General features: G+C 37.3%; 1 protein-coding gene across 4 annotated transcripts in view; it reads right to left on the reverse strand.

Annotated features, from left to right (window-relative positions):
* LOC127853263 (cysteine--tRNA ligase, cytoplasmic-like) overlaps positions 1 to 25187 on the reverse strand; it is a 76509-nt gene continuing 51322 nt past the window's right edge. The window contains exons 8-19 of one of the 4 annotated variants that reach the window (XM_052387634.1): positions 22287 to 22408; positions 21594 to 21706; positions 19386 to 19514; positions 18171 to 18404; positions 14020 to 14120; positions 10756 to 10796; positions 9831 to 9976; positions 7908 to 7979; positions 7673 to 7754; positions 3545 to 3693; positions 2855 to 2998; positions 1 to 694 (exon numbers count right to left, since the gene is read on the reverse strand). In XM_052387634.1, coding sequence (XP_052243594.1) covers positions 572 to 694; positions 2855 to 2998; positions 3545 to 3693; positions 7673 to 7754; positions 7908 to 7979; positions 9831 to 9976; positions 10756 to 10796; positions 14020 to 14120; positions 18171 to 18404; positions 19386 to 19514; positions 21594 to 21706; positions 22287 to 22408 — 1456 coding nt within the window. In that variant the 3' untranslated portion in view covers positions 1 to 571. Of the gene's footprint in view, positions 695 to 2854; positions 2999 to 3544; positions 3766 to 7672; positions 7755 to 7907; positions 7980 to 9830; positions 9977 to 10755; positions 10797 to 10860; positions 10902 to 14019; positions 14121 to 18170; positions 18405 to 19385; positions 19515 to 21593; positions 21707 to 22286; positions 22409 to 25187 lie in introns of all 4 variants that reach the window. The other 3 variants (XM_052387623.1, XM_052387641.1, XM_052387615.1) reach the window with 3 other exon arrangements.

A 25187-nucleotide genomic window follows, 5' to 3' on the forward strand; every position in this document is an offset into this window, starting at 1 on the left:
AAGTGTAAATAATAATTTATTGCAATAAACCCAGACCAATCTGAACACTAGTGAAATAGAAAAGGGATTACTTTTTTATATGTGACATAAGAAGGCCTGATTTAATGAAACACTACTAAATCCCTTCATGTGTTTAAAGAAAATTGAAAATCCTTATAAATGAACAAAATCCAGAAAGGCTATTCAAAAAAATTAACAAATCTTTGCCATTTTATCTCCTGTATGTGATACACATATTTTGAATAAATTAAGAACACAATATACATAGAACTAAAATGGATCATGTTTCAAATCTAAGTAGTACAACATCATATTTCAACTAATTCACTACATGAATGTGAACAAGTTCCTTTCCAAAAGAACTGTCAAGTTACAAGGTGAAATTACAAGGTCCACATCAACAGATCTTGCCTGCTTGCTGAACTTAATACATGTTTGACCACATCATCACTTGACTCCGTTATTATGAATATTACTAAAAGTTTCTGCAAAATAAATTAAGACACATGATACAAGTTCACAAACATGAAACATACAAGGCAAGTGCTGAGACATCGCTATTAATACACATCTACTTTGTCTGAGAATTTAGGAATTCTTCATATTTTTTCTGTTGCTGCTCGTAAAGTTTTGCAATCTTCTTGAGTGCAGACTTGGAGAGTTCCTTGCCTTCCACATCATGAGTTGGCATGCCCTGAAATAATTAACAACACACGCTCTACAAGCCAGCAGCTCACACATTTCAGAGAAACATTCCCTGGTACTACATGTCGCATTAACATGCCAGGTTTGAATGCAGGTCGTTTCTAAGTGTTGGAGAATTTATTGCAAAAATTCACTAAATAAGTCCACTATTGTGGCCAAAATTGATCACCTGAATACAGGCCGTCAAAATGATCAGACAAATGATGTACTGCAAGGTAAATTGTACTACAACAATTTGGTGCAATAAAGATATCCGTCAAACCTACTGTACATCTGTAAATAAGCCGACAATCATCAGATGACATACATTCTAATGTTAGATTGGTAAATCGAGCAATACTCACAATAGCAGTCCAGACATGAATCAGTATTGTGCCTGTCAAGATCATTAAGATCAATGTGGTAAATATTTCTTCGGGAATTTTGACACTCGTTGCAGAGGACCGTTGTAAGTCATATGAATATAGTCCTTATCATAACTGTTTTGTTCAGCATGGATAGACTTTTCAATAATTTGGTAGATAAGACATTGCGGGTATGGCAAAGAATAAGAATAAGTTCCCTACATCTATCAAACATAAAAAATCAACCCAGAACACACTGTCCGGAGAAGAACTTTGTCCAAACATGGAGAGATGGTGTGTCACATCAAAGAATAAGGTCCAAGTTGAAAGTTTAAGGTCAAATATAAAACATAGCAAATCGATTCCCAACACATTTACCAGAGCAATACTTTGTTCAGAAATAATGGATTTCCAAAAGAACTAAGCAGAAGAGACGGGGATTGTTCAGTATCTTGCATTTGATCCTTGTCCCTATGCTCAAAGTCAAGGTAACAGTTCAAGGTCAAATAAAGGATTTCAACCCCTAACACCTGACTATCTGGAGCATACTTTAGTCGAGATTGAAAGAAGTCGTAGGTTTAGTGTTCCATGCTGGAACCATGTGGCTAGGTAGAGGGTCGAGGTATGAAATCAAGTTCAAAGGCCTTTACATTAACATGAGAAGAACTGTGTCCAGCAAGACGGACTTTCAATTGGCTTGGTTAAAATGGCAAGCATTCTGAAAGGAAGTCAAGACTTAGTTGCAAGTCAAGATTAAAAGTCCAGGTAAAAGGGTTAATATAGGAAATCTGTGAAGCCATGTTTGATCTTTAACTCAAAATGATTTGACAGTTTTAAAGCTCTTTTGTTGTATTTGTGCATGGCCTCTTACAATACCATGCCTATAAATCTATGTTCATCTCAGGTAACCCATATTTTCAGAATGGAGAATGGAATGATGGGCGTTTTCCCAAAAAAGATTCCTGTACATTTTTGTGAAAACATCAGTGACTAAGGCTAAGATATTGGCACACACACATCAGAAAACAGACAGAGATGATCAGGTTAATTTGCCGTGCGAATGGCGTGCATAGATGAACCTTACGAAATAGAACTAGTGACCCACTTTTGTACCCAATATGATGACTAGACAAATACTCTTGATGATGTCAAAGCGTGATCCGATGAAAAATGTTATATGTTGTGGGACAACAATAAGGTGCCATTCATGTGCCTTTTAAAGTGTGTACCAAAAATCTTGATTAAGTTTGTATGAGTTTGTACAAGCAATGAGGTAATTAAATCTACTATGAACTAGGCAGTCCAATTTGCATTCTGCAATGTCCTAAATATTGTATCTATGCTTCATGAAAATCTTTCATTTAGTATGGAAGATATCAACAAGCCACAAAAATCGGGCCAAAACCATTGACCATGAAGTATGACCATGACCTTGAGCAAGCATGACTGACTCATAACTTCTGCACATTGTCTCAATGACCTCAATACTTAGGCCAGGCCAAAATCCCTTAAAATTCTTCAAAGGGTATAGGATATGGAGTACACACGAAAATGAAAGCTCAAAACTTTTACCTTAAATAAGCCCTATACCTTGAGTTGGAATGATTGACTCACATCTTCTGAACATTGTCTCAATGCACTGAACATTTGAGGCCAGTTTTATGAAAACCAATCAAAGGACGAAGGAGATAAGGTAGACACGAAAGCATGACAGACAGTCTGACGGATGGACACACAGATGAAGGGCAATCCTTCTAATAAGTCATCTGCATTGAGGCAGGAGATTAACAAATAGCTGTGAATACCTTGTCATCAAACTGTGAATATTTGTCTGTTTCAGCTCGAAACATTTCACTGGGAGGTATACGCTTCTGGGCTTCCTTTGCCGCCTTCTCAGCCTCTGCTTTTTGCTTCTTCTTTTCTTTTTCCAACCGCCGTGCCTCTTCAATCTGTTTTTAATAAACAACACACAAAGAGTGATTAAAAGGGTTTTATAAGATCGGACCTGCTGAGCTAGTTTTTGAAGTTTACCCTGATTCAAGCTTGTCCTGGATATTTTTAAGATAAACATTCTGAGCAAGTTTTATCAAAGTAAGATAAAATTTGATGCCTCTAGTGCAACAAGCTAAATATTAATGTCATTTTACTCGCGTCGCCAGACACTGGGTGAACATGAAAGCTTATCAAATAATGTGGAAGTTGACAACCAAAATCTAAAATGTGGACATTTAGGCTAAGTTCTTTTTAAATCCATCAAAATTTGGAAAAGTTATGGCTGAGACAGGAACCGTTTGTACAGTTGTACAGATAGACCTACAGATGTACAGTGTTACTGATACATGTTGCCGTCTTTCAAGGGGACATAAAATCATATTTAAGCCAAATCCATAAGCAAGATCAAAACAGGATAATTTCTTAACTTCGTAACCACTTAAATATCAACACAGGAGTAATTCATCAAAGTATAGCCAGCTTATTTACTGCTGTTTTCTGACCTGCAACTTCTGCATCCTCTCTCTAAGCAGAGTTTCTCGGTTTTCCAGCTTCATGGTTGGTGGCATCCCCTCTTTGTCCTCCAGCCGGACCCCGAGCTCTGGCAGCACATCATCACGCAGCCTATCACACACCTGCAGCACCGCAGTCACTGAAAACAACAGCAAGCATTCACTGAAAACACCAGCATGCAGCCTGTCACACACCTGCAGCACCGCAGTCACTGAAAACAACAGCAAGCATTCACTGAAAACACCAGCAAGTGGTAAGTCAAAACACCAGAAAACAATCAGACAAACACCAGCAAGTAATCACTGAAAACACTGGCAAGTTGTCAGTCAAAACACCAGGAAGTACTCAGTCAAAACACCAGCAAGTTCTCAGTCAAACCAGCAGCAAATAGTCAGTCAAATACCAGCAAGTACTAAGTCAAAACATTGGCAAGTACTTATTCAAATTAATAGCAAGTATTCAGTCAAAACACCAGCAAGTAGACATCTAATAACTGTAATACTGCAGTCACTGAAAACACCAGCAAGCAGTCAGTCAAGATTTAATAATGTTTTCATTGTATACATACAAGAACAACAAGTTAACCCAATGGAAGGGCCAATTTTCACCCTATAGGCATTTTAAGGAGAAGATTTTGAGTTATCAATTATTAAAGTCTATACAAATGTGAACCCTGTGGCATGCTTAATTTTGACCCCAACCGCATTAATTGTGCAAACTTATTAGAGGAAACCATACAATGTTAAACACCAAATATTGAGCCCTAACAGTTGCAGTTTCAGAGAAGATTTCTGAAGTTTACTATATAAGTCCAAATAAATCATTTGATCCCAGGGACACAATTTGAACAAACTTAGCGGCAGAGTGCTTCAATATGTGAAATGTCAAATAACAAACTGCTGGGCCTTGCAGTCAAAGGAAAACAAGGGACAAAATTGTCACAAAACCAGGTTTTCATTGTGAAAAAAAATCTGATAAAGGGAGAAAACTCAAACTGAACTTTTGAAATGAACAAACAAAATTAACCCCCTTTGTAAGTTTTTTTTTTTTAAAATATATTTTTAGTCGTGGCGACCTTGACATTGGAGATATTGACGTGATTCTTTCGTGCGACACACCGTCCCATGATGGTGAACAAATGTGCCAAATGATTTTAAAATCTCACAATGAATGACATAGTTATGGCCAGGACAAGCTCATTTATGGCCATTTTTGACCTTTGAACTCAAAGTGTGACCTTGACCTTGGAGATATCAACGTAATTATTTCGCGCGACACACCGTCCAATGATGGTGAACAAATGTGCCAAATGATTTTAAAATCTGACAATGAACGACGTAGTTATGGCCCGGACAAGCTTGTTCTGCCCGCCCGCCAGCCAGCCAGCCCGCCCGCATTGGCCAATCTAATAACCAGTTTTTTCTTCGGAAAACCTGGTTAACAAAATAACCTTTAGTGTGGAGCAAATCAAGATACATGACGTGCACTAACTGGGTAAAGCACAATCATAAGATGTTACACGCCAAATATTAAACCCCTTGCCCTTGTGGCTTTATGGAAGATCAAACTACGTTGAAAACAACCATATTCATAGATTTTGATGGTAGACCAATCCAGAGACATGAAAAACCATGAATATCTGATGTAATCCATGCATATATCCTGCATTTGATTTGCAATCCAGATAAAGACAAAGGGGTGTACATTCCAGTATAAATTATAATGTAGTAAAGCTGCATCGATACCGTTTACTTTGTTTAGGTAAAATTGTAAGGCTTTGCCATTATTGTTACCACCACACCCTTTATGTCCAGTGTGTTTCTAATTGGTGCAGAAAAAGGTACGATTTTTTGTCAGTGTGGTCATAATTGTAATTGAAAAAGACTATTTGGAAATTGGTTCCTCGCTTCAAACACTCATTAAAGGTCATACCATGCCACTTTGATCAGTTAACTTCATATCAATAAACTACTTCATTAGAATGCAATAAGAATTGCCATGAGATAAACACACCCTTCCTACTGCAAGTGACTCCCTCTCCCAACAGCAATTTATCACAGACCAGTATTACTAACACATCCGAAAATGAACGAACCTAATAACAAGGTTTTCCACAATCAGAAATCCACAAATGTATGTGTCCACAACAATAATTGCTTGAAAACAATCAAATTTCCTGCAGAAAAATATGAATGATGTTACAGTAATCATTTTACATGCCCTTGCGACCTTGACCTTTGACTTTACTTGTTGACCTCAATATAATTAGGCGTCTTCTTTTACTCTGAAATAACCAGCCTACCTATTTGGATGATGGTATGTCCAAGCATTCTCAATTAATGAAATGTAAAGGTCAACGGTTCTTTGAAGATGAGCATACACATGTCTACCTCTACTACTTTTTGGGTATATTATATATCAGAATGTCATCAAAACTGAATTAAGCTTAGCATCCTGAAGAAAAATTAAATAAACAAGAGCTGGGATTGTGAAACATAATGTCCCCTACAGCATCTTTTAAAACAAGAAACCGTCGGAGACGGGTGATGCTCCCCAAAGTTTTTTTTTGTCACAATATTGCACTATATATCCAGATAAAAGAAAACATCTTGAGGGGCATAACTTTGGACAAAATAATACGATGGATGGTTTAGCAACTTAAAAATCTCAAAGGGCCATAACTCTCTAAATAAATCATCTAACCAGAACCCACTAATAACATGCGCATCTCCTCAAGGTAGTTAAGCTTCACATAAAGCTTCATTGAAGTCCAGTCAGTAGTTGGGGAGAAATAGCCCGGACAAGAATTGCACTGTATGTACAGTTTATAGAAAATTTCAAAGGGCCATAACTCTGTGAAAAATCATCCGACCATAACCGGCTGATAATATGCACATCTCCTGTTGGTAGAGAAGCTTCCAATAAAGTTTCATTGAATTCCCGTAATAAGTTGCTGAGAAATAGCTTGGACAAGAATTGCACTATATGTACATTGGAAAATTTCAAAGGGCAATAACTCTGTGAAAAATCATCCGACCACAACCGGCTGATAATAAGCACATCTCCTCTTGGTAGTGAAGCTTCCCATAAAGTTTCATTGAATTCCGGTCATATACTGCTGAGAAATAGCCCGGATAAGAATTGCACTATATGTACAGTTAATGGAAAATTTCAAAGGGCCATAACTCTGTGAAAAATCATCCGACCAGAACTGGCTGATAATATGCACATCTACTCTTGGTAGTGAAACTTCCCATAAAGTTTCATTGAATTCCGGTCATTTGTTGCTGAGAAATAGCCAGGACAAGAATTGCACTATATGTACAGTGAATGGAAAATTTCAAAGGGCCATAACTCTGTGAAAAATCATCTGACCAGAACCCGCTGATAATATGCACATCTCCTCTTGGTAGTGAAGCTTCCCATAAAGTTTAATTGAATTCTGGTCATTAGTTGCTGAGAAATAGCCCGGACAAAAATTGTTCACTGAAGGACACACGGGCGCACAGACACATGGACGGACAGACGAAGCAGCGACTATATGCTTCCCTCAAAAAAAATTTGGGGGGAGCATAAACAAAATTGTTCAGTCAAAGACCGGCTAATAAGTAAAAAATTAATGGACCAGAACAATACATGATTTTAATCTATAAGTCATGTAGGCACAATCACACGCCAAAATATGGTCAGTATCTAAAAGCCTGTTTTTTAAATCAGTAAAAGACTTATTCTAAAGAAAATTCCATAGTCCAAAGCTCTTAATTTTGTCAAAAATCAATTGACCTGAACTTAACTCTACCTTTATCTTTCAAGTCATGTAGGTAGATTAGCAGATAAAAAATCAGGTCAAAATCTGCAAGTGTTTAGGAAAAAAGTATAGAAAATGTTCATTCCATACAAAATTCTAAGGCCAATAACTTTGCCACCAATCAATGGAAAAAAACACTCAAACTTGAGTCATGCACATTGACTTACACACTTAAATTCAGGCAAATATCTGGAAGAGTTTAGGAAATAAGTCCGAAAAGGGATACTGGACGGACAGATGAACAGACTGACAAGACAAACAGATGGATAGACAGTGCCACTGCTTTATGCAACACTGTATTAGTCTTTACCTTTTTCATCTCTAGCCACCTTTCGCACATCTTCTCTGAAGTTTGCCAACACTGATAGGTACGGCATAATCAACTCCTCACTCTACAAAATAAGAACAATAGTTATAATTAAACACACCCCATTGAATTATAAATCAAGCAGAGTTGTTAATGCTAGCATATCAATAAATTCTGTATAACAGAGAACTTAAATGCACATAAAATCCTCCCTGGGGGTTATACTCAGTGTACCTACCAGAACACCGTTTTTACTGGCCACTCCTGCCCCAGAAAGCCAGTCAGCAGTGCTGTCAACTGCACCAAACATCTGAAACAGAAAACAACACAAGATTTTATTTATATAATTCACGCATATAATTGCAAATGCAGTCCACACAGGCTAATCAGGGACAACACTTTCTGCCTTAACTTGATTTTTGCTAACAAGAGACTTCTTCAAACAAAAAATATCATAAGCATGGAAATTGTCCTCTCTGATTATCCAGACTGCACAGGCTAATCTGGGAAGACACTTTACACACATGCATTAAACCCCTTTTTCACAGTGCACAGCTAAAATATATATTGAGTTGTAAATGCAGGTTCCTCATATAAGAGGAGCGAGATTAGAAATTATTTACAATGAAGTGATATGTTGAGGCTGTTGTGAGTGACAGCGAGTGCATGGAATGAAGTGATATGTTGAGGCTGTTGTGAGTGACAGCGAGTGTATGGAGTGAAGTGATATGTTGAGACTGTTGTGAGTGACAGCGAGTGCATGGAATGAAGTGATATGTTGAGGCTGTTGTGAGTGACAGCGAGTGCATGGAATTAAGTGATATGTTGAGGCTGTTGTGAGTGACAGCGAGTGTATGGAGTGAAGTGATATGTTGAGACTGTTGTGAGTGACAGCGAGTGCATGGAATGAAGTGATATGTTGAGGCTGTTGTGAGTGACAGCGAGTGCATGGAATGAAGTGATATGTTGAGGCTGTTGTGAGTGACAGCGAGTGTATGGAGTGAAGTGATATGTTGAGACTGTTGTGAGTGACAGCGAGTGCATGGAATGAAGTGATATGTTGAGGCTGTTGTGAGTGACAGCGAGTGCATGGAATGAAGTGATATGTTGAGGCTGTTGTGAGTGACAGCGAGTGTATGGAGTGAAGTGATATGTTGAGACTGTTGTGAGTGACAGCGAGTGCATGGAATGAAGTGATATGTTGAGGCTGTTGTGAGTGACAGCGAGTGCATGGAATGAAGTGATATGTTGAGGCTGTTGTGAGTGACAGCGAGTGTATGGAATGAAGTGATATGTTGAGACTGTTGTGAGTGACAGCGAGTGTATGGAATGAAGTGATATGTTGAGACTGTTGTGAGTGACAGCGAATGTATGGAATGAAGTGATATGTTGAGGCTGTTGTGAGTGACAGCGAGTGTATGGAATGAAGTGATATGTTGAGGCTGTTGTGAGTGACAGCGAGTGTATGGAATGAAGTGATATGTTGAGACTGTTGTGAGTGACAGCGAGTGTATGGAATGAAGTGATATGTTGAGGCTGTTGTGAGTGACAGCGAGTGTATGGAATGAAGTGATATGTTGAGGCTGTTGTGAGTGACAGCGAGTGTATGGAATGAAGTGATATGTTGAGGCTGTTGTGAGTGACAGCGAGTGCATGGAATGAAGTGATATGTTGAGACTGTTGTGAGTGACAGCGAGTGTATGGAATGAAGTGATATGTTGAGGCTGTTGTGAGTGACAGCGAGTGTATGGAATGAAGTGATATGTTGAGGCTGTTGTGAGTGACAGCGAGTGTATGGAATGAAGTGATATGTTGAGGCTGTTGTGAGTGACAGCGAGTGTATGGAATGAAGTGGTATGTTGAGGCTGTTGTGAGTGACAGGGAGTGTATGGAATGAAGTGATATGTTGAGGCTGTTGTGAGTGACAGCGAGTGTATGGAATGAAGTGATATGTTGAGGCTGTTGTGAGTGACAGCGAGTGTATGGAATGAAGTGATATGTTGAGGCTGTTGTGAGTGACAGCGAGTGTATGGAATGAAGTGATATGTTGAGGCTGTTGTGAGTGACAGCGAGTGTATGGAATGAAGTGATATGTTGAGGCTGTTGTGAGTGACAGCGAGTGTATGGAGTTCTCTTTTGATAGTTTAAAATGTTTACCTACCTTGAACATTCCCAGTATATAAGCTGCAATTTTCTCCAAGAGGATCCTGTTTGGCCGTCGAGTGGTGCGCACTTCAGACAGATAGATGTTGCATGCTTTAACCAGCTCCTTTATTAAATCACATGTTCTCTTGCTGTCAACGGAATCTTCAAAAGAAAAAGATTATTTTTAAATTGAATGATGAAATTACAGTTCCGATAAACTGTTTTAAGACCAAATTTACATTTGACCTTTGCGTACAATAGAATGAGACAATTAATTACACAAGGTCCAAATGCTACACACATATATTTTCATTTTACCATTTCATATAATTTTGACCCGACTTAAGAAGTGAACATACAAAAAATGGCAAATGTTTGCATGACTTATGAGCTGGTGGACATATGACGGAGTTTTTACGTTATCTTTATATGAAAATCCTACCGTAGCAATGACACAACAATATATAAATTTATGTAGTTAAATAATTATTTTGTGATTGTAGAATTGTTATTTTTGAAAAAAATTTCAAGGGCTCAAGCATATTTATGTGCATTGGCTTATTACTGGGCATACTTAATATGCCTCTGATTGGTATTTTTGCATCAGTACAGTTGTTGCGCAATTCAGATGCTGAGACCATTTCAGATATTGCCAATGCAGTAAAGTTGGCTTTTAAAAGTGGACGCAATATCCCGCAATCAGCAAATATCAGAAAACCCTTTTATTGAGACCGAAAAAGAATCTGTTGAAGTAATAGTTTCTTTCCAACATCAGGACAGCCTTTATGATTTATCAGTGAAATTAATTGATGTAAAAAAAATGCCAATGTGAGACTCTATGTCTCAGATTTAGACATGCAATGGGTTAGAATCTGCCAGAATGTGTGTGGTACCTGTACAAACATATAAGACCTTATAATATATCATCTAAGTCAACTCACCACATAATGCCTCATGAACCTGTTCCTGTAATTCAATAAACCTGAAATGTGTGGTACCTGTACAAACATATAAGACCTTATAATATATCATCTAAGTCAACTTACCACATAATGCCTCATGAACCTGTTCCTGTAATTCAATAAACCTGAAAAGAGACATAACAATTCTCAATTCAATATCAAGCTGGGTCTGCATGTAAGCTAACTACACCTTAAATGTCAGTCAAATGTTTTGATCCAGAGTAAAGTTATTACACTGAAAACATTTTTCAATAATTTAGTTAAAGTTAACTTGGCCTTGACCAAAATCGCCACAAATGCAAAACCCAGCTAGGTCAACATGTATGCCACCATCTGTACTGTAGTTATTGAGTGAAAACTGCTTTTATAAATAAATAAACTGTGCCATTGACTTTGACCTGATAAGCCCCATATACAATTTCATGCTGGGTCTCTATGCAAGTTTGCCATATATTACGTTTCATCAAGCCTGGTCAGTGCAAACTATAGTAGGTGACAATAAACCACAGTAGGTGGCAATAAACCACCTGTTTGCTGCCTTTCTGTGTTAAGCACCAGTGGCCTTGATCAAACTGGCCCTCATAGAATCCATACCAAGGTCTTTATGTAAGATATGTATATATAAAATTGCAGTTAAATACCTCCATCCACACTTAAGTAATTGATTTTTAGAGTTTTGGTCATTTTAACGTTCGCCACGCTGCCCCAAACATCAGTAAAATTATGCTACCCATGTATCCAGAGTATCATAATTGATCAATGCAAACTTAAGTCAAAGACCACATGAATTGCCAGCAGACTAGAATGTTCTTATTAAAATCGAGTACCAGCATAATGTAGTGTTCCTTCTTTTAACTGAGCGCCTGCAGATTGGCTTTGTCTGCCTAAGAATTGAGTTCTAGCAGACTTAATAGGTCATTTCAAATTGAGTCCCACCTGACCACATTATTCTCACTTTGAATTGAGTGTCAACAAGCTGTTTTGTTTTCACAAGATTTAAATACCAGCAAACTTTATTGTTGCTTCTTTGTATTGAGAGCCGCCAGACTGTATTGATCTTAATACAGTAAAAATTTATACATTATTTCATACAATTTTATTGTTCTTAATTCAAGCACATTGCTGTCAGACTGTGCTGTTCTTAATAAAAAACTTGAAACAAAAGATTTAATCTTTTAGTATGAATTATGTGCAAGAAGATTGTATTTTTCTTGATCACAATCGATTGCCATAAAACTATTGTTTTTACTTGCAATTGAGTGCCACTTGACTGTATTGTTCTTTCTTTCAAGTGAGTGCCACTAGACTGTATTGTTCTTAATTACATGTGAGTGCCACAAGACTGTACTGTTCTTAATTACAATATTGTGCTACCAGACTGCACTGTTCTTAATTACAAATGAGTGATGCCAGACTGTATTGTTCTTAATTACATTTGAGTGCCACCAGACTGTAATGTTCTTAGTTACAAAAGTGTGCCACCAGACTGTATTGTTCTTGATTACAATAGTGTGCCACCAGACTGTATTGTTCTTAATTACAATTGAGTGCCACTAGACTGTATTGTTCTTAATTACAATAGTGTGCCACCAGACTGCACTGTTCTTAATTACAACTGAGTGATGCCAGACTGTATTGTTCTTACTTACAATTGAGTGCCACCATACTGCATTGTTCTTAATTACAACTGAGTGCCACTAGACTGTACTGTTCCTAATTACAATTGAGTGCCACCAGACTGTACTGTTCCTAATTACAATAGTGTGCCACTAGACTGTATTGTTCTTAATTACAATAAAGTGCCACCAGACTGTATTGTTCTTAATTACAATAGTGTGCCACCAGACTGCACTGTTCTTAATTACAACTGAGTGATGCCAGACTGTTTTGTTCTTACTTACAATTGAGTGCCACCATACTGCATTGTTCTTAATTACAACTGAGTGCCACTAGACTGTACTGTTCCTAATTACAATTGAGTGCCATCAGACTGTATTGTTCTTAATTACAATAGTGTGCCACCAGACTATATTGTTCTATTGTTCTTAATTACAACTGAGTGACGCCAGACTCTATTGTTCTTTCTTTCAAGTGAGTGCCACTAAACTGTATTGTTCTTAATTACAATAATGTGCCACTTGACTGTATTGTTCTTGATTACAATAGTGTTCCACCAGACTGTATTGTTCTTAATTACAATAGTGTGCCACCAGACTGTATTGTTCTTTCTTTCCATTGAGTGCCACCAGACTGTATTGTTCTTAATTACAATAGTGTGCCACCAGACTGTTTTGTTCTTAATTACAATAGTGTGCCACCAGACTGTACTGTTTTTAATTACAACTGAGTGCCACTAGACTGTATTGTTCTTAATTACAACGGAGTGTCACTAGACTGTATTGTTCTTAATTACAATTGAGTGTCACCAGACTGTATTGTTCTTAATTACAATTGAGTGTCACCAGACTGTATTGTTCTTAATTACAATAGTGTGCCACCAGACTGTATTGTTCTTAATTACAACTGAGTGCCACTAGACTGTTTTGTTCTTAATTACAATTGAGTGCTACTAGACTGTATTGGTCTTAATTGCAACTGAGTGCCACTAGACTGTATTGTTCTTAATTACAATTGAGTGCCTCCAGTCTGTATTGTTCTCATTTACAATAGTGTGCCACTAGACTTTATTGATCTTAATTACAACTGAGTGCCACTAGACTGTATTGTTCTTTATTACATTTGAGTGCCACCAGACTGTTTTGTTCTTAATTACAATAGTAAGCCACCAGACTGTATTGTTCTGAATTACAATAGTGTGCCACCAGACTGTAATGTTCTTAATTACAACTGAGTGCAACTAGACTGTATTGTTCTTAATAACAATTGAGTGCCACCAGACTGTATTGTTCTTAATAACAATTGAGTGCCACCAGACTGTATTTGTATTGTTCTTAATTACAATAGTATGCCACCAAACTGTATTGTTCTTAATTGCAAAGGAGTGCCAGCAGACCCTATTGTTCTTAATTACAATTGAGTGCCACTAGAATGTATTGTTCTAACTTACAATTGAGTGACGCCAGACTGTATTGTTCTTTATTACAATTGAGTGCCAACAGACTGTATTGTTCTTACTTACCATCAAGTGCAAGAAGACTGTATTGTTCTTAATTACAACTGAATGCCACCAGAGTGTATTGTTCTTACTTACTATTAAGTGCAAGAAGACTGCAAGCCACTTACTTGGAATTCAGTACCAGCTCCTCAGCTTGCCATTTGTCAAATGCAGCCACTCCTTTGCTGGGAACAGTCCTCTGTACGTCCTTCACCATGTGAAAAAACTCCTAAAAACATTCATGCTATTTTTCAGTATCAGAACAAGTTGTCATTAAAATGGACAATCATTGACCATTGAATGAAATAACTTGACCAAATTCAAATAATCAGCTATGAAAATGTCTTCAAAACAAGTACCATGTAAATATGTAAAATCTTAAATATTTAATCCAAAAACATATGCACTGTTGCTCTAAGCTGTAAATTCTAAACCATTTAACCCATTTCTGCTCAGAAGCACAGTGAAAATGGCTACCATATATATGAAACCAGCATTAAGCCAGAAGAGCCTGAGAGTAACTGGCAGATTCTTCAGGTTGTGTTTCTTCATCTCATATGTATCTTAGAATTAGAAATGAAGACTTAAAAATTTAATCTATATGTTTTAAGAACCAGAGCACTGCATAACTGGTGCCACGCTTGGCTGCGAAAGCTTGTCAGAATTTTTTTCACAGTGACCTTGACCTTTGACCTAGTGACCCAAAAATGGAAATGGCGTGTAGAACTCATCAAGGTGCATCTACATATGAAGTTTCAAAGTTGTAGGTGGAAGCACTTTGATTTTAGAGCCTATGTTAAAGTTTTATATTAGAGGTCACAGTGACCCTGACCTTTGACCTAGTGACCCAAAAATTGGTGTGGCGTGTAGAACTCATCAAGGTGCACCTAATATGAAGTTTCAAAGTTGTAGTATGAAGAACTTTGACTTTAGAGCCTATGTTAAAGTTTTATATTAGAGGTCACAGTGACCTTGACCTTTGACCTAGTGACCCAAAATTGGGTGTGGCGTGTAGAACTCATCAAGGTGCATCTACATATGAAGTTTGAAAGTTGTAGGTGGAAGCACTTTGATTTTAGAGCCAATGTTAAGGTTTTAGCACGACGCATATGGCGGACGGCTGACGACGAGCTGGCTATGACAATACCTCCGAAAACAGCCGAGCTAAAAATTGCCTTATGTTTTTGAATTTCAAATGGACAACAAAGGCATCAATATAATGTGTATGTGGTTGGTAAAGTGTTAAACATACTCTTAAAAGTATTTCATATCTGATGGCACCAGTCATGGTTTAACATACTGTTACAATGTTTCAGATTGGTCCCACTTTTATCAAGACAGGTGTCCTAAAAGGTCAATTTTTTCAGGACACATTCTAAATCATGAAACAACTTTTGAACAGTTTTGTAATTGTAAAATAAATAGACAAAAAGTCAAAACTAAATTCAATAAAAACAAGAGCACCGCATTATAACGCGTGCCACGCTCGGCTGCAAAAGCTTGTCAGAATTTATTTTTTTTAGAGGTCACAGTGACCTTGACCTTTGACATAGTGACCCAACAAGAGATGTGTTTGTCAGAAACACAATGCCCCCCCTTCTGCGCCGCATTGAAATAAAATTTCTATTTATCATTTGGCAGGTATAGAAATCATCTCCCTTTAATCAATCATTTGGGTTATAAATAATCTAAATAATAAATCTGTACAGTAACTGTGAACAGAACTTCAATTCTTGGTAAGGAAATATATAATATGAGATTTATAATAATATAAATTACTTCCCTTGAAAATAATTGTCTGTAACAAATCTCTATTTTTAGTAGCAAATAATTACTACCGTGACTGTAGATTCACCACTCAAAATGTGCAGCTCCATGAGATACACATGCATGCCAAATATATAAAGTGGTTATGTTCAATATTGAATAATTATCTCCCTTTAAAGCTTATTACTTCCCTTAAATTTGTATTTTTTACCGTAGACCGTTAAGGATGACCTTGACCTTTTACCACAATGTGTTTGTCAGAAACACAATGCCGCCTACTGCGCCGCTTTGATTTATTTAACAAAAAAAAATATACGTGGGCAGGTCAGATAACTATGTCCATTTAAAGCTTATTACTTCCCTTGACTTTGTTTTTTTCGACCCTAGACCTTAAAGGATGATGTTTACCTTGAAATTTTACCAATAAAAATGTGCAGCTCCATCAGATACACATGCATGCCAAATATCAAGTTGCTATCTTCAATATTTAAAAAGTTATGTCCAATGTTAAGGTTTTAGCACGACCCCTACGGCGGACGACGAGCTGGCTATGACAATAGCTTGGGCTGTCTCCGAAAACAGCCGAGCTAAAAATTACTTCAAATAACGCTCAACATTAGACTTCAATTACTCATGGTTACCAATTTCTAAGGCACAGCAAAGTTTAGTTCATCTCCCATCAAGCTTTATTTCAATTTTTAAGGCATATGCTAGCCAAAAAACAACAACACTTCTTTGCCAATTTCAGTCAAAACAATTTTTTTCCCCAATCCAATGAGATTAAGCCCCTGCCCAAAATGGTGAAAAAGACTGCCGAGTGTTTACTGGACATTTGATGGAAAAAGCGGGAAACCTCACAAGGTTAGGAAGTTGTTCACTATGCATCTTCATTATCAAGCGCCACAATGTAATGAGAGAATGTTGATGATACAATCAATAGTTCAGAGAGTTCTAATTCTATACACAATTTTTTTAATACATGCGTAGATAAATATAACCCTAGCATACCTGTTGATCCCTGGATACATACATGTTTCAACTCCATCAATTGCCCAATAATCCAGTGTAATTAAGATTTCTATTTTCAAAACCAAAATATGGTCAATATTGACAATATTGTGTTTAAGAATTTCATAAACACAAACGTCCACCCTTTGGCACAGGTAGTATACAAAGTGAATTGTGGGATTGGGTGATATCTATTGAACAGGCAAGAATCACATGACATGATAAGACAGCATCGAGCACTCTTCATATTTAAAAATAATCATCAAAATAAATTAAGATTGAATGTAAAATGTACCAGAAAAATATAGCTACCTTTAACAGTTTCCAGAATTTCTCAACCCAATATTTAAATACAGAACTCTGTTGTATTTCACTTAATCCTAAAAATGAATATTTTGCTAGAAAGCATCAAGCGTGAAAAGACCTATCCTACGGATATCCCTTAAAAATTGAGCTTCCAAAACCCAAATGAATGACAATAATTTAAGTGGGCAACCACATAACAGTAACCACGGTTAACAATGAGATGAGTATTATGAACATTACTTCCCAAGCGTATGTATGATTTGAAAGCATGTCTATGTTTCATAAGCATTATGTATGTGTAATTCAGACCCTCAGCATTGTCGCCAAAAAAACCCAAAAAACTTGGGAGATTTGATCGTCCAAAAGATTTGACTTGTTGCTACATAAATGTACCAGTAACAGTGTCTGACAAACAGTTTATTTGTGGAGCTGTTAGGTGCACTGAATGTAATTTCTTTGGTCATTTTCAATTTTTTATTGGCCAAAAGCAGAAGGGCCGATCCAATCTGAAACACTGCTCTAATAAGTTTCTCATATCTGATATCACCAAGTCATGGTTTAACATACTGTTATCAGCTTCTTATATTTGATGGCGCCAGTCATGGTTTAACATACTGTTATCAGTTTCTCATATTTGATGGGGCCAGTCATGGTTTAACATACTGTTATCAGTTTCTCATATTTGATATCACCAAGTCATGGTTTAACATACTGTTATCAGTTTCTCATATTTGATGACACCAAGTCATGGTTTAACATACTGTTATCAGCTTCTTATATTTGATGGCGCCAGTCATGGTTTAACATACTGTTATCAGTTTCTCATATTTGATGGGGCCAGTCATGGTTTAACATACTGTTATCAGTTTCTCATATTTGATGGCGCCAGTCATGGTTTAACACACTGTTATCAGTTTCTCATATTTGATGTCACCAAGTCATGGATAAACATACTGTTATCAGTTTCTCATATTTTATGGCGCCAGTCATAGGTTAACATACTGTTTTCAGTTTCTCATATTTGATGGCGCCAGTCATGGTTTAACATACTGTTATCAGTTTCTCATATTTGATGGTGCCAGTAATGGTTTAACATACTGTTATCAGTTTTTTATATCTGATGGCGCCATGCAGTCATGGTTTAACATACTGTTATCAGTTTCTCATATTTGATGGCGTCAGTCATGGTTTAACATACTGTTATCAGTTTCTCATATTTGATGGCGCCAGTCATGGTGTCAGCCCCGTAGTCCAGGGTGTCCTTCCACGAGTGCAGGAGGAAGAGCAGGCGTAGCTGGCGTGCCGTGTGCTGCCCCAGGGCGTCCCGAATAGTGATGAAGTTTTTCAAGGACTTGGACATCTTGCACCCATCTATGGTCAGGTGGCCAGAGTGGATAAAATAACGCACCCAGTGGTCATTCTCAAAGTAGGCCTTGAAAATAAATTAGCCTCACTCTGTGAAAAGGTGGTTTAATGCATATGCATAAAGAGACATCCGAGATTAGGCTGTGCACAAGCTAATCAGGGACGACACCTTCTGTCTACACCGGATCTTTGCAAAGAGACTTTTTTTAATGAAAATATAATAAAAGTGGAAAGTGTCTTCCGTGTTAAGCCTTTGCAGACTTGAGACAAATTAGACAAATTATTTGATTTGTTCTGTGTATCACTTGACAGCATTTAATAGTCCCAGTGAAAGGAAATGTATTGGGGAGACAGACATAGGAAACTGACACTGTATTTGATAGCCTTCAGGAAATTATGGTGAACTATTTCAACATGAAATATCCGGATATACAAGTAGATTACAAATACACCCACTTGGTTAAATGAATCTTAAAAATATAAAGTTTAATTTAGAAAGAAAGACTAGTTTTGGCTAAAGTAATAGTAAAGAGTGAAACCAACTGACCCCCCCCCCCCCCTCCCCCATTTAAGATAAATTAATGTCAATAATTCTTTAGTCAAATGAACAATTTGGTTGATCATTTAATGTTACATTAGTTTTGTGACAGATCTGCTAACACTATGCACTAAAAAAATAATTAAGAATACTAATTTATGATATTGCATATAAAGGTCACAGTTCTGGTGCACTATTTTGGTTGATGGATAAATTCAAAACAAGATGGTTTTCTAAAATTGATGTGTTATCAAGTTTGATAAAGACAACTTAAAAATGCAAATTTGCAACAAATGACTCCAGATTTTGTGGGTCCATTTGGCTGATAATTATTATTATTGGTGATATATTCTGTCCAAAAACATGATTAGTAAAAATTGAATGGAAAATATAATGACAGCTTCAGTGAGAGTAATGTTACAACAACAAATGGACACCAAGATTGGATGAACCGCGCACACTTCTCGGGTATAATCAACTTTCCTAGTATCAAATGTGAATGTGACTTACTTCAGCCTGTGCAAGTTCATTGTCATGATGAGGAAACTTGAGATCAACCCCTCCAGTGTGTATGTCCATAGACTCCCCAAGGATTGCACTTGCCATCACCGAGCACTCGATATGCCAGCCAGGCCGGCCCTGCTCACAGACAGGAACCATGGTATAACATGACATACAGCCAACAGGGATGTACATTAACCCATTTATGCCTAGCATCTAGAAAAAAGGCCTTGGCAAACAGCGTAGACCCTGATGAGACGCCGCATGATGCGGCATCTCATCAGGGTCTGCGCTGTTTGCTTAAAGGAATTTCTGTTAGAAATATTCTAAATATAGAAATAAATATACTAGACATCCCTAATTTTGGAAATAAATTGATCCAATTTAAAAGGATGGGAGAGTCCACTAGGCATAAATGGGTTAAACATGTCATATATTGAAAACAGAAAACAAGGTTCCCCACTTGAGTATAATGCATAATTGATTTTTTTTACTTAAGGTTCACAATCTTTCTCTCTTGCATTCTTCAATGGATTTAGTTGTGGACCTAGTTTTTTACAACAAAAGACCCTCCACTATTAGATTATCATGTACGCTTCTGTCAGTCAGGGACGGCAATTATCACACAAACATATTTGAAGTAAAATACATGTAGCAACTTGTTAACAACAAACTGCAAGCAAACCACAATATAAAATGCTGGACACCAGACAGCTAGACTGGTCAAAATAAATATTACTTCCTCAGTGTAATAAGCTTTAAACTATCAAGTTAAAAACTTGGCCAAGATTTAAACAAATGGTTTAACCATCTTTTGTGAACATTGGGAAAAACATGTGGTTTATAGTATTCATACAGTAAATGTTAATGTAAAATGACAGAGGACAAACAAAAGGCTTACCATAAATGCTTATCATAAACAGGTGCATAGATAAGTTACAAAGGTGTTACTAAAATCTTTAATATATGCAGCATATCAAGATATATATGCTCCGAATGTATCAAATACCAGTATCTTAATCTGTCAAGATACATCATAAATGCACTAGATCACCCAACAGAGGCCTATGGCAAGGTACCATGAACATTCTCAATCATTAAGGTCAACTCAGAAGATGAAATTTGAGTTTCAAATCAGCTGAGCACTAAAAATGTTTGTCAGCTATAGGTCATAGTTAATTGTACTTCCTAAAACTAAGGGTTGAGTAAGACTCAAACAAGGGCTGTTTGTAAAACATGCATGCCCCCCATATGGGCTGTCCGTTGTACTGGCAGCCATTGTGTGAATAAGACTTTTGTCACTGTGACCTTGACCTTTGACCTAGTGACCTGAAAATCAATAGGGGTCATCTGCAAGTCACGATCAATGTACCTATGAAGTGTCATGATCCTAGGCAAAAGCGTTCTTGAGTTATCATCCGAAAATCATTTTACTATTTCGGGTCACCGTGACCTTGACCTTTGACCTTGTGACCTCAAAATCAATAGGGGTCATCTGCAAGTCATGATCAATCTACCTATGAAGTTTCATGATCCTAGGCAAATGCGTTCTTGAGTTATCATCTGAAAATCATTTTACTATTTCGGGTCACCGTGACCTTGACCTTTGACCTAGTGACCTGAACATCAATAGGGGTCATCTGCGAGTCATGATCAATCTACCTATAAAGTTTCATGATCCTAGGCATATGCGTTCTTGAATTATCATCCGAAAATCATTTTACTATTTCGGGTCACCGTGACCTTGACCTTTGACCTAGTGACCTCAAAATCAATAGGGGTCATCTGCGAGTCATGATCAATCTACCCATGAAGTTTCATGATCCTAGGCGTATGTGTTCTTGAGTTATCATCCGGAAACCATTTTACTATTTCGGGTCACCGTGACCTTGACCTTTGACCTAGTGACCTCAAAATCAATAGGGGTCATCTTCAAGTCATGATCAATGTACCTATGAAGTTTCATGATCCTAGGCCCAATCGTTCTTGAGTTATCGTCTGACAACCACCTGGTGGACGGACCGACCGACCGACCTACCGACCGACCGACATGAGCAAAGCAATATAACCCCTCTTCTTTGAAGGGGGGCATAAAAAGCTTTGACAGAGAATTGAACATGATGGTAGACCTCTAAAAAATTGACAAAAAAAGGGTCAAAGTTGAGTCAGAATATTGACTAAAGTATGTCCTTGATACGAGAGCCCCTGTGTGCTGACCTTGCCCCAGGGAGAGTCCCACTGTGGCTCCCCAGGCTTGCCACACTTCCAGAGGGCAAAGTCATTGGGGCTCTTCTTCTCTATGACGCGATCTTCAGACACACTCAGCTCCCCTGAAACAAATGGACAGTGGGTTAACTCATTGAATACCTCAGAAGCAAAGTGATAAAGGCTATATGCAACCATGCAATGTTCTCTGGAAGCACAGGCAGCCGGAAATTCCACCTGTTACTAACAATCTTAGCGCTGGCTACTTTTCCCCAAAAGATCAATTCAAAACAGCTAAAAAAACGCCCGTTTTAGTTCTAAGTCACTGGCTTCTTTGAAAATATAACTGGCTATGGAGAACACTAATGCAACCAGCATAATACAAGAACAGCCTGCAAGTAAAAACTTGTTATAATAATTGATCCAGAAGAATGTATGCAATAAGATGATTGCAGACTGTTTGATCATTAAAGCTGCCAAGTAGAACATGCATCAAATCAATCACACCGATACAAAACCACACATACAAGTGTTCGCTCTGCCTTAAAAAAATTCCAAGATTGATAAGATATTTAAATATGCTTTATTTATTCATATTGGAAGTTTTGACAAAATTGTTTTCTGCAACAAAAAATGCAAGTTTTGCATTAGAAGTGCCTCTAAGTGTATTTAGCTAGGCTGTGCCCAGACTTTATGATGAATTACCTTCGCCTTCTTTCAAAGCCTTCATATCCCCAAACGCTTCTGGCACCAGTTTGGCATAGTGGTGGGTAGGCTGGGCACTGAAGGCTCCAACATCAAAGTAAACTGAACCATTGGATTCATATCTTCAAATGTAAACATAATTGTAAAATATCATAAGTAACTGACAGAACTTATTAAGAGATTTTCCACCAGGAGTACTTTTTTATTTTAAGAGTATTGTCTTTTGTTTGTTACAAATTATAAGGTTTAGTTAATATTGATTTTAATTCAGCTTTCAAGATTTTGATTAAATTGATTAATGCTAAGTTGAATATGTAATTTAAAACAAGAAACCGTCGGAGACCGGTGATGCTCCCCATTTTTTTTTGGTCACAATATTGCACTATATATTCAGATAAAAGGAAACGTCTTGAGGGCACAGTAGTTGGGGGGACAAGAATATTTTTATATAATTTCAAAGGGCCATAACCATGTTTGAAAAAAACAAAAGATGTGCTTGTCAGAAACACAATGCCCCCTATTGCCCCGCTTTGAAATTTTTATATATTTTTTTTTCCTTTGACCTTGAAGGATGACTTGACCTTGAACTTCCACCACTCAAAATGTGCAGCTTCATGAGAACGCCCCTTTGAAATTTTTTCTTCTTTTTTTTGACCTTGAAGGATGACCTTGACCTTGAACTTCCACCACTCAAAATGTGCAGCTTCATGATACACCCCTTTGAATTTTATGTATATTTTTTTACCTTTGACCTTGAAGGATGACCTTGACCTTGAAGAATGACCTTGACTTGGAACTTCCACCACTCAAAATGTGAAGCTTCATGAGAATGCCGCTTTGAAATTATTATTTTTACCTTTGACCTTGAAGGATAACCTTGACCTTGAAGGATGACCTTGACCTTGAACTTCCACCATTCAAAATGTGCAGCTTCATGAGAATGCCGCTTTGATTTTATTTTATTTTATGTTTTGACCTTTAAGGATGACCTTGACCTTAAACTTCCACCACTCAAAATGTGCAGCTTCATGAGATACACATGCATGTCAAATATCAAGTTGCTATCTTTAATATTAAAAAAATTATGGCCAATGTTAAAGTTTTCGGACAGACAGACGCCATATATTTTTATGAGATACACATGCATGCCAAATATCAAGTCGCTATCTTCAATAGTGAAAAAGTTATGGCCAATGTTAAAGTTTTCGGACGGACAGACACCATAAATTTGACATTTGACCTTGAAGGATGACCTTTACCTTTCACCACTCAAAATGTGCAGCTCTATGAGATACACATGCATGCCAAATATTAAGTTGCTATCTTCAATATCTAAAAAGTTATGGCCAATGTTAAAGTTTTTTTCGGACGGACAGACTGACATACTGACGGACAGTTCAAATGCTATATGCCAACCTACTGGGGGCATAAACATTTTTTTTTTTGGGGTGGGGGGTATAGTGTTTGGGTGTGGTGGTCATTTATTAGATGATCTTTAGTATAAAAAAATGGGGGGGGGATTGAGGGGGGATTCAGGGGGGGGGGGGGAGGCGTGGGGGATGGTTTGGGTGGAGTCTATTGTGGTATGTCAGGTAAGAGTTGTTTTGTCAAAGTATCAATCGAATCTAATCATAAATAAAGAAGTTATGGCAATGTTAGCAAAATTTAATAATTTGACCTTGAGACTCAAGGTCATTCAAAGGTCAAGGTAAAATTCAACTTGCCAGGTACAGTACCCTCATGATAGCATGAAAGTATTTGAAGTTTAAAAGCAATAGCCTTGATACTCAAGAAGTAAAGTGGATCTAAACACAAAATGTAACCATATATTCAAAGTTACTAAGTCAAAAAATGGCCATAAGTCCGTAAAAATGACAACCAGAGTCATGCAACTTGTCCTTTACTGTCCCCTTATGATAGTTTGCGAGTGTTCCAAGTATGAAAGCAATATCTATGATACTTTAGGGGTAAAATGGACCAAAACACAAAACTTAACCAAATTTTCAAGTATAAAGGGCCCATAATTCCGACAAAATGCCAGTAAGAGTTACATAACTTTGCCTACACAGTCCCCTTACGATAATTAGTAAGTGTTGAAAGTATGAAAGCAAAAGCTTTGATACTTTAGGAAAAAAGTGGACCTAAACACAAAACTTAACCAAATTTTCAATTTTCTAAGTATAAAAAGAACACATAATTCTGTCAAAATGCCAGTCAGAGTAACATAACTTTGCCTGCACAGTCCCCTTATGATAGTTAGTAAGTGTTTGTTGCAAGTATGAAAGCAATAGCTTTGATACTTAAGGAATAAAATGGACCTAAACACAAAACTTAACCAAAATTTTCAATTTTCTAAGTATAAAAAGGGCACATAATTCTGTCAAAATGCAAGCCAGAGTTATCTAACTTTGCCTGCCCAGTCCCCTCATGATAGTTAGCAAGTATACCAAGTTTGAATGCAATAGCATTGATACTTTATGAGAAACGTGGACCTAAACGCAAAACTTAACCGGATGCCGACGCCGACGTGATGACAATAGCTCTTTTTTTTCCAAAAATAGATGAGCTAAAAATCATCCGACCAGAACCCACTGATAATATGCACATCTCCTCTTGGTAGTGAAGCTTCCCATAAAGTTTCATTGAATTCCGGTCATAAGTTCCTGAGAAATAGCCCCGACAAGAATTGCACTTTATGTACAGTTATGGAAAATTTCAAAGGGCCATTACTCTGTGAAATATCATCCGACCATAACCAACTGATAATATGCACATCTCCTTTTGGTAGTGAAGCTTCCCATAAAGTTTTATTTAATTCCGGACATTAGTTGCTGAGAAATAGCCCAGACAAGTATTGCACTATATGTACAGTTAATGGAACATTTCAAAGGGCCATAACTC

This window comes from Dreissena polymorpha, chromosome 1, assembly GCF_020536995.1.
Source record: "Dreissena polymorpha isolate Duluth1 chromosome 1, UMN_Dpol_1.0, whole genome shotgun sequence".
NCBI classification, from domain to species: domain Eukaryota; kingdom Metazoa; phylum Mollusca; class Bivalvia; order Myida; family Dreissenidae; genus Dreissena; species Dreissena polymorpha.